The sequence below is a fragment of the Takifugu flavidus genome, chromosome 12 (assembly GCF_003711565.1).
Source record: "Takifugu flavidus isolate HTHZ2018 chromosome 12, ASM371156v2, whole genome shotgun sequence".
NCBI classification, from domain to species: domain Eukaryota; kingdom Metazoa; phylum Chordata; class Actinopteri; order Tetraodontiformes; family Tetraodontidae; genus Takifugu; species Takifugu flavidus.
Window position 1 is genome coordinate 9,727,947 of NC_079531.1, and position 17,092 is coordinate 9,745,038.

General features: G+C 40.6%; 1 protein-coding gene across 14 annotated transcripts in view; it reads right to left on the minus strand.

The window, feature by feature from the left end:
* Positions 1-17,092, minus strand: part of gria4a (glutamate receptor, ionotropic, AMPA 4a) — an 85,239-nt gene that overhangs the window by 4,747 nt on the left and 63,400 nt on the right. For 3 of the 14 annotated variants that reach the window (XM_057050675.1, XM_057050676.1, XM_057050673.1), the window contains 4 exons: positions 9,863-10,061; positions 6,334-6,581; positions 1,517-1,631; positions 118-255 (listed from right to left, as the gene is read on the minus strand). In XM_057050675.1, the coding sequence (XP_056906655.1) occupies positions 118-255; positions 1,517-1,631; positions 6,334-6,581; positions 9,863-10,061 (700 nt within the window). Of the gene's footprint in view, positions 1-7; positions 256-947; positions 1,632-3,047; positions 3,163-3,941; positions 5,914-6,333; positions 6,582-9,862; positions 10,062-17,092 lie in introns of those variants that run through there. The other 11 variants (XM_057050679.1, XM_057050677.1, XM_057050680.1 and 8 more) reach the window with 9 other exon arrangements.

Here is a 17,092-nt window from a genome sequence, read left to right on the forward strand (position 1 = left end):
ATCCTACCCCTATATCTTGACCCCCTCGGAGCCGTACACGTTGTACCCCTCCCTATAAGTGGCTAGATTCTGGGTGCTGGGGGAGGGGCTGGGGCAGTGGGGGGGGCTAAGGTCCACCTTCATGCGTTTGGCCTCGGCTCGCGACTTGTAGCAGAACTCAACCAGCGCCACCAGCATGGCCAGGCCAAGACCGCCCACAAGGATGTAGAAGACTCCGGCCACGTTGGACAGACTCAGAGCTTGAGACGACTTATCCTAGAGACAGGAGGGCGGGAAGGGGAAGGGGGATGGGGGTGTTGGTGATGAGGTGTGAGGGCCAAGAACAGGACCAGATATGAAGATCCAACAGAAAACCATGGTGGGAAATGACAGGTAAACAAAAGGAAATGAAAGGGTAGAGTCGGACAGAGTTGAAAATAAAGGAAGTCACAGAAGGTAGAAAATCAAGTGGGAGAAAGTGGGAACATGGCAGCCAAGGAGGGAAAAAGCAGAGAGAGAAAGAGAAAAGTATACGGTAAGTTAGACACAGAAATGGAGATTGAAAATGTTACAGACGTGTCAGAATCTGTTGTAAAAATGTCTAATTTTACATTCTATTTGTATGAATACAGACGTCTTTGTGAGCTCACCAACACAGCTACGCCATCTATCTCTAACACAGTAAGACTACACTCTACATACTCTCTACATATGTACAACAGTAACAGTTCTGACTGAAATCAAGCTCTAGCACATCATATAACATTACTAAATAAACACAAAGCACTATGTCAGTTAAGCTGCGGTGACATTTTACTGCAGTTGGTGATGTAAAAGCTACTTTTTTACTCTGAAATTAACGTTTATATCTTCATCAGAGGCAAAAATAAATGGTATAGAGTAGACTGTAAACATATGGTAACTCTTTATCTTTCAAGTCCATTTCTGAAAATAATGAATAAATCCTATTTGGTTAGAAACAGAGGGAATGGAGTTTAATAATAAGGGAAACTGTTATACAGTTATAACGATGGCATAATCATAATTTCAGCTTCTCTGACTTTAAAAGAATAAGTGATACTTTTTCTTTGATAAGTCTAAAGACTTCACCCCAACACAGTTAATGCATTTGTAGGATTTTACAAACAGTATAAATTTCTCAACATTTTACCTTTAATACAGGTATAACAACAATAATTCCATATGCAAGTAAAGTGTTACCACATTTTACATTCATGTTATGGGAGCACATATACTCTAATTATTGTGAATACATTTGATCAGGGCCAAAGCATTTATTTTTATCAATTAGATAAGTGCCAGGCCACAAAAATGGTATGATGAAATAAACTATGAGATTAGCTCATGATATTCCTTATCTCTAAGACTGAGGTATTCTCATGTTGATTAATTGGGTCCACTAAGAAAAAAGATGAAAGCAGTCGACTAGACTGACACATATGTTCTAATATTCGGCTTAATCAAACAGTAGCTGCATTAATCTCAGGATGAGAGGTTCAGGCAGTGTGAGACTGACCTTACTTCCAGAGTCCTTGGGTCCACACTCTCCCTTGTCATACCACCATTTGTTTTTCAGTTTGTCTAAGACGCCTGCTTCGCTCAGTTTCAAAACTGCAAGGTTTACTGGGGTTCTTCGCGTGTAAAAATAACATAAATAACATCATAGGTCATGTTATTTTATGTTATTAGGGTATTTCACATTTGCAGTCACACATTAAGTCATTTTGTTAAGATCAAGTGACCTAGCATGGATCCCACCAAGTATGTCTGTGCGCTCATTGAGGAGGAGCTGGGAGAGCAAGAAGCTAGCTAGGATGAGCTACAGGCATATGAGTGGGACCCACCTTTGTCACTTCTAGTAACACACCCATCCTGCCCCAGCTGGTTTGACACTCAACAGACAAGAGGTAATGACTGTTAAGGCTGGATTATTGGCCCAAAACTGCTCTGTGCTATGACCGGGAGAATCTCTTCCACTACTAGACGCAGACAATTTTACATTCTGTAAATCTACTGACGTCATATTTGGCTGACCTTCCTGCTCTGCAAATGATGATTCTCTGTGATGTTTGTGGCCTCCACCAACTTAACTGATTTTTCAAAATCCATTAGATGAAATGGCACAAAGTTTTGCATGGACATATTCAAGGTAATGCATCTTGATTAGTTTGGTGAGCTTTGATATTTCCGCATCAATATCTTTGATATTTCTGCATCAAATATCCCAGTTCTCCTCAGGCTAAAACGTCCAGGACATCACAAACAGCTAATTTATAGATTTGAATGCTGAATAAATCATTTGATCTTCCAGTAATCTAAACAAATGAATTACTTACTTGTGCAAAAAAGGTCAAACAGCTGCTAAAACACGGGAGATATATGGACTGAGTTCCAAAACGAGAGTCGTAGTTGAACATATCTGAACTTGATTCATCCTTCCCCACCTAGTGGTTGTTGCTGGCATAGTACATTTAGTTTTTTAGAATTGTCTTGTGCCATTATTTTCACTCTTCCCACTTCCTTTTTCTCCCCAGAGCTGCCACTAGGAGGCAAATATTCCAACCTTGACAGTAATTGGTCTCTTTCCATTTCCATCTTTTCATCATGAAACCCTCTTGTCCTTAGAGCACTTGTAATTCAGGTGAGGCATTTACAGAGATGAATCAGCTGTTGATGATGAGCTGTGCTTCACTCATATTGCTGAAGTGGGGACAGATTTCCAATGATGAAGATAAATAATTTTCTATTAAATTTTCTTTAAGTATTTATTATCTTTTGCTCTCTTTTTAGCATTTAGCATTTGTTTATTATTAATAATATTGTGACATCTTTTTGTGTGTTTCAACAATCTCAAATGTTGTGCTTATGCCAATGGGTCTGAACCTTTTCTGTGAAAGGACACACACCAGTGACAACGCAACAACGGTTCACTGGGGCAGATGCCTGTGTTACACTCCCAGAAGTAGGGGACTGTCACGGGCCGTCTACCCGTGAGCAGCCCTACCCCATCCCCCTAGTGGTGGGGTGGGCAGACAGAGAGAGCTAACCTTGGAATCCCCTCCCCCGCTGCCACATTCTCCTTTGTCATACCACCACTTGTTTTTCAATTTGTCCAACAGGCCCTGCTCGTTGAGCTTTAGCACGGCCAGGTTGACCGTGTTTCTTAAAGTGAGAAAGGAGGGACAGATAAGATAGTTTGGTCAGAGCAGAGGATGGGGGCTAGATAGATAGATAAATGAATATGTGTTGTGGGGAAGAGGATGAGTAGGAGAGGGAGCAGATAAATCAGAAAGGTTTAAGGGACAGTGTGGGTTAGTGGTAAAGATGTACTCCAGACAACACTCTGTCTTACTGTTTTTCCTACCTCTGAACAATTTTAAAATTACATCTTTGTTTCACATTTTTAGCTTCCAGAGGAACATCATCACAATTACACTACAGTTGTCTCAGCTGATGCTGTGTTTCTGTGTGTGATTGTGTGTGTGTGTTTACGTGTATAATCGACTTATTGGATGCACCACTCCAGGTAAGCTCTGGTGTCATGTGTTGAAGCTGCGATGGAACACTCAAAGCAGATCTGTTGCCATGGTTGCTGACAGATGCATGTGTCCAGTGTTGTGTGGTGCAGGTGTTGAACTGCACAGGTCTGTTTGCAACAGATGGTAACTATGGAATTTCTGCATATTACAGTTTACACCTACTGTGCTGTCTCAGATGGTTTTGTTTGATCTTGGTCATTTGGTTAATTGAGAGCTGTTACACAGCTGCAGGTCCATTGACAGTGTACAATATCTGTCTGAAATTATCTGTAGTTTATTTTCTGAGTGGCTCTTCTTTGAATTTACTCAACTTTGACAATTATTTGTACTCGTCAGATTAGATATGAGCTTCACTAGAAAGAGTTTGGGCATATATAAAGACAATTATGACACAAGAACAAGTTCTCACTCATCAAAATGTTTACTTAAAATACAGCCCTGTGCTAATGTTCTTCAGCATGAACCTGCCAAACACACACTTTTGTACAGCAGCAACAACATATTTGTCTGAGGGGCTTATTTTGACCTACAGTAATGTTTTAAAGTGGTAAAAACCATATTTCATACTATAAACAGAGGAATGACCAGTACAGTTAGGTGTGGCCAAAGTGACCATATTTGTGTGCAGAAAATGTGTCTATAGAAGAAGACTGTGGCTCAAATGAAGTAGGCTTCCAGCTGCAGTCACAGGCTGACTGACGCGCAGAAAACAAAGCTGGATGTTATGTTCAAACTAGAAATGTAACGATGCATCTGCACTGAAGCTTAAATCCAACCACAAGTCAAACAGTCTTTAATGGAACACAAATGTCCTCTTTAAGCAGGTAGGCAACTTGGCAAACAGGAGAAATGCAGCCTTGTGTTAGCTTCTGCTCTTACATTTGAAAGAACGCAACAAGCTACTGATTTTTTGTTTTCCCTACAGGAACGGATTTATTTATGCTTCTTTCTTTCATTGTTCTTGGTACAGCACATGATATTCTCAGTGTACTCTCAGTACACTAGCCCCCAAACTAGCCCAACTGTACAGCAAAAGTCAAGTAGTTGGAAAATATGTTGTCAAATCGCCTGGAACTGTATTTTAATTGTGATTTCCTATCAGTGGTTTACACCTGACAGCTGCTCTTGGGCAGTCATGATTGGGTGATTTATTGTGAACAAACTGCACCTACTCCAGATTTTCTACTTTAGAACCCCTCAAAACTGTATGGGTAGCTTTTGACAGGTAAGATGATTGAGAGAGAGTGTTCTCTGGGGTCTGCTGTAAATTACAAACCATCTCAATGATGCAAGAGGGATGGATGGGAACAGTTTACTTTTCTTCAGTCAGTCATACATAAAAAAAAAACATTGATTTCTAAAATTCATTTGAATAATGAGGGAAATTTTCTTTCCCTGTAAAAGTCTCTAAAGCTGCACCGAGAGGAGAGGAAGGCTCGTCTGATATGCACAATTTTGTCCTCATGTGTGCATCGAGGTCAGATTTGAGCTGATAGACACACCAGAGACAAGTGGCCTAGCCCCAGGTTGCCTTTCACTCCTCCCTCATAAATGGAAAAAGACAAATGATGAATGAAAGCTGTTATGATTTGGAGGGATTTCTTTGCACTGCACACTGAGGAAAGTCCAAGGAGGTGATTGAGACTGACGTGCTGCCTGTCTTTCAACTTTTTATAAGACAAATCTGAAACGCTGAAAGCAGGCCAGGTGAAAGGAGAGGGAGGGGACCCAGTGATCCTGCTTGGCTGAAATTGGTGATTATTCTCCCGCAGTAGACATGTTCTCTATAGCTTCACCTTAGAAACAAAAGATTGCATTGTTGAGTTGAGTTGTAAGGTGCAAATGGTTGAGTTGTAGCTGCAAATGAACAGCTGTCTGCTGAGGGTAAAACCACCACATCTAAAGGGCAACTGAGCTCGTTACTCATTTATCTCCCCACATTAAGGGTGATACAGGCTGGAATGATTACATGTTTGAAGAGTCTTTGATTTGGGTTTTATTTATTGGTGTCTAATAACCATCTTGTTTTTATTATTTTAAAATAAGATCTAAATAGAAGGTTGTTTTCTCTCAAAATTGTCATTTGATCACTTCTTTTGTTTCATTTCCAATCCCCCAATTGCCTGAACTCCTCAAATTCTTGTTTTTAGTTGGTTGTATGGTTATAACTTCCTCCTTGTGGCTTTTGATGTGGCAGGAGCAGTCTGAGGTGCTGCCTCTCCTCATGGTTCTAATCATCTCTTAGATCTCTTCTATACATTAATCACAGTCATCATCCTATCACAGCCGTGACTACAGCAACACCTCTGTGCATGGAAAGGAAACAAAACCACAAGATGATGCACAAAGGGAGAGATTTACCTGCATGGTGGCCCTGTGGAAAAACAGAATGACTTTAATGTGGGGGGGATTAAAGGGGGGTGACACAGGGCCCGCAAGTGGAGCTAACAAGTTAACAAAAAGAGATGGAAAGAATGGAGACTTGTGAGAGCTCAAAGATAAAAAGGAAGCATGGGGAGGACATTCTACATGTTGTCACTGCTGCTGGGTAAAAATCTAAAGTCACTTCTTTGTCATTACGAGTCAGAAATTGGGATAATGGCATTAAATTTTGGTTGATTTAGTTGAAAAGCATCCAAAAATGTGAATGGTAACTGACTCTTTAACTGGATGGTTTTCACCTGACAGCAGTGCTGGTTCACATGCGTTCATTTTAAAGGCACAGCAGGGTGGGTGGAATATTGCAGCAATAGTACAGATCAGCTGTTGCCTATTGTTACTTTATTCCACCCACCTTAACTGTGAGCCTTTGGGGGTAGCGATCCCATATCCTTTGGAGTCCAGGTTTCCCCCGACTTTCATGGTGTCGCAGGGCTTGCGCTGCTCTGTGTACTCGTTCATCGTTGACTCCAGGAGGAAAGCGTACTTCCCCTTGGACTTGCGCACCCTTGCCACACCCTCTGCTGTAGTTTTGGTGAAGACGGTGGGTTCAGCAGACTTCATGTAGGACCACATCTTCTCATATACTGCTATTTTAGACCTCTGCGTTTTGGGTGGGGAAGAAATAGGATTAAAGGTAAATGTGAACAGATCCACAGTTAGGATGTTTCATACTTTAGTGACAGCCTTAAAGGCCAGATTGATTTTAAATGAGCATCACAAAGAATCTAAACGTTGGTCATGTTTTTTTCAGGATATTTGGGGAGAATATGTGGACTTTATTAACAACCTCCCTATAGATTACGACACTGGTGGCTGATGTTTCAGTCATTTACTCTTTAAAATATCAAAAGTTACTGTAAAATAATTTTAAACCCGCTACTACAGACTACCTAAAGCAAATGAAATGGCATTGTTTCCCCTCTCCCCATAGAGATGACAGTTATATAAAAAATGTTAAAATAAAAAAACACCTTAAATTAAATAAAACATCTTTGATTGTAATTCACATCTTAGTGACGGCTGGAATAAATAACAGCCTCCTTAAAAACTGATTGGATCATCAGTTGAACATGCCAGTCTCGCCGGGGCAACTCAAACCCCTTAGAGATGTTAATACCACACCGAAGGAGTGACATGGATGCACCATTTTCATTATGTTCACTCAATCACGCTGCTTAAACCAATTGAGACCAATTGATGCTGCTTATTGAGTGCTGTTGTTTTTTGTTTCTAAAATAGCTACCTTCCGCACAAGGATCTCTCTGCTGGCTGATTTATTACTTTGCATTGTTTGAGTTGGCCCATGGGCTCAGGTTGACTGTTACTCCAACAGTCAATGAATGAAACCACCACTCAGATTGAGGCCCCTCTCTTCCATCTTCCTTTTTGTTGATCCACTCAATTGCGGTGACACTTATAACCACATATAAAATGTAACACTATATCTGCGCTGACAAGTCAAGCATGAATTTTACTTTATCTGAGGTTATGATGGCAGCATACTGATTCAGTTACTGTTATTACTTCAGTCAGCAATTTAACAGAAAAGCTTATCACAGGACCACGTGTCGCTCATTCTAAATAAGATAGATACAGAAATAGAAATACACTCAACATGTGCACATCTCCTATGTGTAAGTGTATGTATTGAGTGTGCCCAAGGGTGAAAATGAGGAGGAGAATTTGTTATCCCTGGTCTTTCTCCTCTTTTCCCTCCTGCTGATAAAACATCATTCTGTTGCTCTGCCAGCGACCAGCCTCCACCTCCAGATATGGTGTGTGAGTGTATGCTCATGTGTGACCGATGCCTCTTCCATAATAATGTAATTTACACCCACAGGGTGATCATTATATTCCAACTCTTTCTTCAGACTACCTTTGGTGTTATCCATCCATCCATCCATCCATCCGTCCATCCGTCAGTCTGCCCGCCCGCCCGCCCGCCCGCCCGTCTGTCCGCCCGCCCGCCCGTCCGTCCGCCCGCCCGCCCGTCCGTCCGTCCGTCCGTCCGTCCGTCCGTCCATCCATCCATCCATCCATCCATCCATCCATCCATTCATCCCTCCATCCATCTCCAAAGGATATGGGATCGCTATGTACGTGTGTCATCAATGGATGGATAACATTTTGGCATCCACCAATTTTACTGACGTTTTAAATGTTTTTCGTGTGTGTGTGTGTGTATGTGTGTGAGAGTGAAAGATGAATAGACAGTAAAGACAGACAGATTGTTTGGCCTTGAGTGACAATTTCGAGTGATTCTCATTCTTTTACAGTGATTTAGTCTGTAAAGCAGGAAATAGATGCTCTGTAAGTCACCTTTAGGTCTCTGCAGTATGAAGAACACACACATGCACACAGACACAGACACACACAGACACAGACACACACACACACACCACACACACACACACACACACACACACACCACACACACACACACACACACACACACGCACAGATAATTAATGGCGGTGGCAAATCCCCTTCAGCTGTGGGAGAGTAAATTGCTTTTTTACCCTCCACAGATTTCAGCTGCTTGTTATGTTGATGATGCCAAAGCAGTTCACAGAAGCACAAACTGTCTGCCCCCCAAACCCCCACCTCCCAACCACGACCGCCACCCCCTCCCCCTGAAGTAACACACACTTGTTTGATGGTGAATATCGGTGTGTAGCTAACACACAGAACGGATGAACTTACAAACAATGCTCAGCAACCCCAACAGAGGATTAAATGACAGCAAATTTGCTTGCGTGCCACTGATGTTTCTGCCAACATCAGCAAAATGGACAAATAAATAAATAAGAATCTGCCTCCATCAGCATGGTGTGGATCTGTGTTTGTGGGACCTCTTGTAATTGTAATATGCTTTGGTAAAGAGGTCAGAAGGTGAAGTCGCTGAAGTTCTCTTCTGGGTCACTTCACTCTCCTCTGCACTGTTCCCGTCAAACCGATCCATAGTAACAGCGCCTCTAGGGTAGACACAGATCTCTGTAGCTTTTCACTTTTTACTATACATTCAGGCCATTGCTGTGATTTTCTTCCTGAGACTTTGATTGAGCAGGTGTTAGACAAAATGAGCTTAAAACTGAAAGCCTAGCAGATTTTTCAGCTTTGTGTCACCTTCAAAGTCTGAGTCTCTCCTCATTCATCATGAGCATAAGTCATCCATTTACCCCCCACCCCCCCACCTGGACCACAGTAAATCCTCTAAACTGCCTTTATTCCTTGTTCCACCCACAGTCAATGTGGATTTTCACTCCTTAACTTTTGAGTGCAGCGGTAATAAAATGCCTTTAGACAAATGTTATACACATAAAAGATCTCCATCCTTGGCTCACTGGTTACTCCAGCGGTACAAATGTTGTTACTTCAACTGACTCTGAGCAAGGCTCCAAAGGCCAAAATAGCTCCTCAAGCTGTCTCTTCGGCATATGAATGTGCACAAGTGATTATTTCTAAATCTTGATGGGTTATTCTGCATGGAGGTGTGAAAGGGTGAACGCAGACATGTGATGTAAAGCGCCTTGAGTGTTCACTAATGAGGAGAAAAACATTAGAAACAATTGATTCTTCCATGCACGTTAACATTATAGACATTTGATTATTCTAAGCATAAAGAATATAAAGTATCTGAATATGAAAGCAATATTTAAAAAGACACACTGTTACTTTCACAGTAATTGAAAACCATCACGACTGCTCTTGCGTCATCACTGTGATGTACGAGAAGCTGTCCGTTAATATTCCAGCCATGATTTTAATTTATGATCCTTGGTTTTGTTAATGTACGGTGTGAAAAAAATAAGGTAATTTAGTCCAGACTGCAGCCTGAGGTTACTAGCAAAAGGAATTAAGCAAATAAGCAGAGATCATACCCTGAAGAACTCTTTGGTGGAGCCTGAGTCCAGTGTTCCATAGGCTATCTCTGTCTGTTTGGCCAAGTCTTCTGCACTCTCTATGGGTGAGACCATTCTTTCCACGGTCAGAAAAGCAGCCAGGTTGGCTGTGTAAGAAGAAATGATGATAAGGGTGAAGAACCACCACACACCTCCAACAATACGTCCAGACAGAGACCTGGAGAGAAGAGAGATGAAGGCCATGTAGGCAGATAAACATTTAGAGAAATGACGTGATGAGGCAGGGAAAGGTGAGAAAAGAAATAAGCAGAAAGATCATGACATACAATGATGAAGGTGAAGGTTAAAGGGATGCAGAGAGCATAAAAGAAAGACAGAAAAAAAGAGAAAGAAGGATAATTAAAATGAGCTCCCCAAGGACATACTAGACACCGTTACACCGTCACACAATTTCAGTGCTGCCTATTATTATTGTCTTTCTACCTTGTGAGCAGTTCTCCACTGATTGTAATCTGGATGTTTCTTCAGTCTCTTCCATCATTATCTTCTGCTCTCACCTTCCTGTGTTTCTACTCTTTATCTCCCAAATGTGGGCAGAAGCTTTGGAGTAACGCTAATTCGTTGTTGTTTGCATATGTGAGCACAGCGAGAATGAACACATTAGGCACTGTGGTGGCGAGAAGATCTGGAGAGTGGAAACAAAAAACAAGAAGGACTTTCTTCCTTCTCCTAGAAACGCTGTTTGAGTTCCTAGCAGCACCTTCAGGCCACATCTGCCAGCAACGAATGATGCGTGATTCCAAGCCCAGAGTCCTATAGATCACGTGAGTGTGTAGTGTGTATAATGTGTTAAAATCTTTTCATCTGTCACCTTTCAGAACAGTGCTTTATATTGAAGGTATGCACTGAAACAAATCATTTAAAGAGTGAACTACTTACATTAAACCATTTACAAAACAACAGCATATCTCAAATGTATGTATATTAAATAGAGTTTATTTAGGACTGCAATAAATGAGAGAAATACAATAAATTGTGTCCTAACATCCTTTGGCAGCCGTTTGTTTTGCATCCCTGACCTTGAGACACAGTGGTGATATAGTGCTGATATTCTTAGAGACGCTGGGCTTTTATATAGGCAGAAAGTGTGCTGGATGCCGCGATTTTCACCTGTGGAGCGCCTCCTTCAGCCTCAAACCTCTCAATCTTTGCAGCCAAAGGTTCAACCCCTTGAATGTATGGCAGGATGAGCGGAAAAGGAGGCTGATGCTTATTCAGGTACATTTGCAGTATTTCAGGGTGATTCGCTAACTGGGTTGATTTTCATTTTTCATTTATTTACTATTTAATGATGACTGAAGGTTTACAACACTAATGAGATTTACAGCACTTTCTACTGCTTGATACCATTTATATTAAAGAATGTCTCTAAAGGCACTTTGTTGTTTATATATAAAGCACCTGTGGTGGTTTGTAGACATCTTTAGTAAACAACAAAAAAGATTTCAAGAGATTATGTAGATTCATTCCATCCATCCATCCATCCATCCATCCATCCATCCATCCATCATCCATCCATCCATCCATCCATCCATCCATCCATCCATCATCCATCCATCCATCCTCCATCCATCCATCCATCCATCCATCCATCCATCCATCAAGAGAGATGGGATCTATTCAGCAGTAACTGTCCAGGCAGGTTGGAGCCCATGATTACCTGTTGGAAGTGAAGTTGAGTGTGTATGGACATGAGTTTGTGTGCATTCATTCCGCTGCTGCATGTGTGTGAACTCAGAGTGATGTTTGTGTTGATTGCTGATGTGTCAAGTGTGAATGTGTGTGTGTGGCAATGTTTGTTGGTGTGCAGCAGCTCATGTATCATCTGTGATAGCCTACAGAGACCCTATGGGAAAGATTAATGCTGCTGTCTGTCTCCGTCTCTTTTCCCATCATGCCTCACTCCTGCAGATCAGACCAGTCTTGAGATATTCTCTTTATTTCACCTGAGGCATCAGAGTTTTTACACCTAAAAGAAGGAATAATTTTGGATTCTTCTGAGTATGACAGGAATCACATTAATCTTTCAGAACATAACCTGTGACTGCAGTCGCTGTAGCACCATCAGGGACAGAGTCAGAGTACTAAAGTAGATTAATGCTGATACATACCAGGCTAAAGAACAGTAAATCAAATGACAAGAGCTCTTAGCTGCACTTTCAGTGTGCGCCTTTGAGATCCAGAAGGTTTGTATTGTATAAAAATCTGCAGCTCAAAATGATGCCTAATGATTAATATATAGTGCTGTCTTCCTTTCTCATCTCATTTTCTATTGCTATCTTCTTTATCACGCTGTGACACATCTCAAGACATTCTTATTGTAATAAAGAGCCATTTTTCTAATTAATAAAAATGACACAAAAAGAGGCTGAAAATCCAGCAAATTCTCAAGTGTGAAATTAAATGAATAATTTGATAAAATTAATAAGATGATAAATAATTAAGACTAGACTGAGCATTAGGAGTAAAAGGTAAGTAATAAGGTGGGATCATAGTGAGCGTACAAGATTCCAACAGACAGAGTCTATAGTTGAGAACCCAGTCACTCAGGACAACTGACTGCTGTCCACTGACCTTCAAACTGGTCATTAATTAGTCAGGATGCTGCACTGTACACTACATTACACCAGTAGCTGGGTCCCAATCGCATTTAAACACTGTCAGAAGCAGCTTGTGGCAAGACGAGAGCTGCAATTTCAGACTTCTATTGACAGGGACACGTTCAATTCCTGGGTGATATTTAGTGAGGATCGGTTTTGTTGTGGCTCGGGTTTCTCGCCTCCTCCCCCACCTGCAGGATCGGCAGGCAGGGGCGGGCCGAACTGTGACGAGCGCTGAGCCTCTGGCGCACCTGCAGCGTATTAACATAATTCAGCGGCTACTTAAACTCCTCTCTCTTTGCCTCCGGTGCCGGATTGTTGTTTCGCCAGAGTCTAGCTCTCACTCTCTGTGATCTCCAGTTATTCGCCTCCTGTTTACCGTTGTTACTTCCAACGTGTGAGTTTATTCCAGTGCCTCGTCACTGCGTTTTCGTTTGTACTTTTTCTCAATGGTTTTTTCCCTGCATGGTGATTTTTAGTTCGTAGATTTTCTGTTGTTACTTTTCTAGTTTTGTTTCTGTTGCTACTTTTCTTGATTCTCTCGTATTGAACCTTTTGTTTTCAATAAAGAGCCGTGTCTTTAACTTTGCATCTGGGTCCAGGCCTCCTTGACTTTTCATAACAGGTTTACAACTGTCCTTCTTTTGCACTTTCATACACACATACACATACACACTCCCCACCACTCTTCTGTCATAGATTTAGGAACACATTCCCCTCTGACCACCTAATCACCCATAACGCTGTTGTCGTGCTTTGGTGCTGTGATCAGACCAGTCAGCCCCATTATAGAGCCATAAAGCCTGAGCTTAAAGCTCTGACAGGTGTGTGTGGTGCAAATGCCATCTCAAGGTCAGTCTGAGTACAATGACACCAGGAATTATCTTCAGCTTGATGAGCACGATGGAGGCACAAGACAGAAAAATAAAGACATTTTCTTGTCCTGCGTGGAGTAAAAGTGGATAAAATTCCTGATGTTTGTCATTATTAAGAAGAAAGAAAGAAAGCATATATATCTGTCTGCAGAGACTACAGCAGGAAGAGATCTACACAGAATACCAATGCACCGTAACACACACACACACACACACACAAAGTGAGTTGAGTGCTGCTACCACTCTCTCCCATGGAGACAGTGGGTTGTATATGAACTAATTAAGCTTTCTGAATTATTTTACAGCTGCTCCAAACCTCTCTTAGATTCTCAGTCTGAGGCCATATATGTAAGCAGAGTTAACATGTTAATATCTTTTGTCTTTAGATATCAGGTTGGGTTGCATTGACGACTTAAATTTGACTCCACACACAGACACTGAAAGAGTGATTGCCTGATATTTTACTCTGGTGATTAAAAGCAGCTTTTAGCAGCTGTGGTGCCAACTTTTTAGAATATTGATATTTATACCTCTACATTTCAGGAGATAATCATCCCAAGCTACCTTCAGGCTCTATGTGACATACAGTATGTTCTATCTATTTGTTCTATCTTTTCTTTGTTTTAATGTATGTCTTCTTGTGAGAATCACTGTACTATTTAAAAGAAATGCTAAATATTTAATTTTACCGTCAGCAGATTTGTGTTTGATTTATGACTGATCGCTATTTCTAAATTAGTTGATGTGAGTGATTATCTAATGAGATGTGTGTGCAGGTGTATGTGGAACAGGTGGAGCAGGTAGGAACCAGTCAACTAGTATTGATCTTTATTCTTTCTGATGGGCTCAAATCACAGTTCCTCACCATAACGGCTTGAAGCTCACCTTTATAGTTGTAACAGTTTGGTTCATTAAAGCTGATTAAACCTGCTTTATTACATATATATGCATCATAATCTGCTGCTGTCTCATTTTGATTTAAATTTTAAGTAAGGTAAATGGAGCCTATTTCAGCAGCACCACTCACACATCATACAGAAAGTGTGAAGACTAGAAAGGAAGTATTCTTGTAAAATAGATAGCTACCATTTAGCCTGGAAAGACTGTCTAGTAGTTTATAAAAAAAAAAGCCCTCCGTAAGGCTAGAACAGCTTATTTTTCTTTATTGAAGAAAACAAGAACAACCCCAGGTTTCTTTTCAGCACTGTGGCCAAATTAACCAAGAATCACAGTGTTTTAGATCCATGTATACCTTCTTCCCTTAGTGGTGAAGACTTCATGAGCTTCTTCACTGATAAAGTTCTAATTATCAGAGAAAAAGCTAGCCAGGCCTTCCCAACAACTTGACCGTTACCAGTTGTGCTGACTGTGGGAACATACAGGGTCTCCAACGAGCCCTTAAACTCCTTCACTCCTATATATTATTCTGAGGCGTCTTCACTAATTCAGAAATCCAAGACCACCACGTGTCTTTTAGATCCCATCCCAACACACCTGTTGTAGGATGTTTTACCAATGATTGGCAGATCTATCCTGGACCAGATCAATTGTTCTTTAGTGACAGGTTATGTACCCCGGTCCTACAAGGTGGCAGTGATTAAGCCGTTGCTTAAAAAACCATCACTGGATCCGGACGTACTCGCAAATTATAGGCCGATATCCAACCTTCCTTTTACCTCTAACATTCTTGAGAAGGTTGTGGTGACTCAGTTACTGGAGCACCTGCAGAGAAACAGCCTGTTTGAGATGCTTCAGTCAGGCCTTATAGTACAGAAACAGCACTTATTAAAGTTACTAATGATCTTCTTATAACTTCAGATCATGGACTGGTCCCTATGCTGGTTCTGCTGGACCTCAGTGCTGCTTTTGATACTGTTGATCACAGCATCCTGTTACAGAGACTGGAATATGTGATTGGGATTAAAGGGACAGCACTGCTTTAGATCGTATTCATCAGATAGATATCAGTTTGCTCATGTCCATGGCGCTCCCTCTTCATACAGTAGGGTTAGCCATGGAGTTCCACAAGGTTCTGTACTTGGACCAATCCTTTTCACCTTGTACATACTTCCCTTAGGAAACATTATTCGCCAGCATGGGATAAATTTTCATTGTTATGCTGATGACACTCAGCTATATTATCCATGAAACCAGAGGAGACAGAGAAGTTAGCGAAGCTCCAGACCTGTCTTAAAGACATAAAGTCTTGGATGTCTTCAAATTTCCTTCTCCTTAACTCAGGAAAAACTGAGGTCATGGTGTTTGGCCCTGAACCTCTCAGGGATAGATTAGATCACATAATCACTCTAGAAGTCTAGACCTCTATCTCATTAACATCTAGTCTCTCTGTGAGGAATCTTGGAGTAATTTTTGATCAAAATCTCTCCTTCAACTCACACATTAAAACACTCTCTAGAAGTGCCTTTTTTCACCTGAGGAACATCACAAAGATCAGGAAACTAATGACACGGCATGATGCCGAAAAGTTAGTCCATGCATTTATTACTTCCAGGCTGGACTATTGTAATTCTTTATTATCAGGGTGTCCAAACAACTCTTTAAGAAGCCTCCAGGTGATCCAAAATGCAGCAGCTAGAGTTCTGACAGGTATTGACAAAGGAGATCACATCACTCCTGTACTGGTGTCTCTTCATTAGCTGCCCATTAAATTTAGAATAATTTTTAAAATCCTTCTTCTGACCTACAAGGTCCTCAGAGGCCTAGCTCCATCCTACCTGGAGGAGCTAGTGACACCTTATGAGCCCAGTAGACTGCTCCGCTCTCAGAACGCTGGTCTACTTATGGTTCCCAGAGTCTCTAGGGGTAGAATGGGGGGGGGGGGGGGCAAGCATTTAGTTACCAGGCCCCCCTGCTGTGGAACCAGCTCCCTGTCCAGGTACGGGAGGCTGACTCCATCTCTACTTTTAAGATTAAGCTAAAAACCTACCTCTTTGAAAAGCTTATTGTCACTAATTCTGTAGTCCCAGTAGACAGACAAATGATCATACTTAAATGATCATACATACATAACTGAGAAGAAGCTTCAGCAGCAGACTCCTGCAGCCTCGCTGCTCTAAGGAACGGTACAGGAAGTCATTCCTGCCGTCCGCCATCAGACTGTATAACTCATCCTAACCCAGCCAATAACAATAATTGTGTAATGTTTATGTTGTAATTTTTTTCTATTTTATTCTATATTTATGTATATATGCTTACAATATGTATATATTATATATATATATATGCTGTATATATATACTGCATATATAGATATATATATATATATATATATATATATATGCTGTTATATATATATATATATATATATATATATATATTATATATATATATATATATATATATATATATATATATGCTGTTATATATATATATATATGTATATGTATATATATATATATATATATGCTGTATATATATATATATGCTGCATATATAGATATATATATGCTGTATATATATATATGCTGTATATATATACTGCATATATAGATATATATATGCTGTGTATATATATATATATATATATATATATATATATATATATATATATATATATATATATATATATGTGCTGTATATATGCTTATAACGTTCTAATCTTATCTGTATTTATTTATTCTGTTTCTATACTTTGTATAGGTTGCTACTACAATTCAATTTCCTCATGGGGATGAATAAAGTACATCTTAATC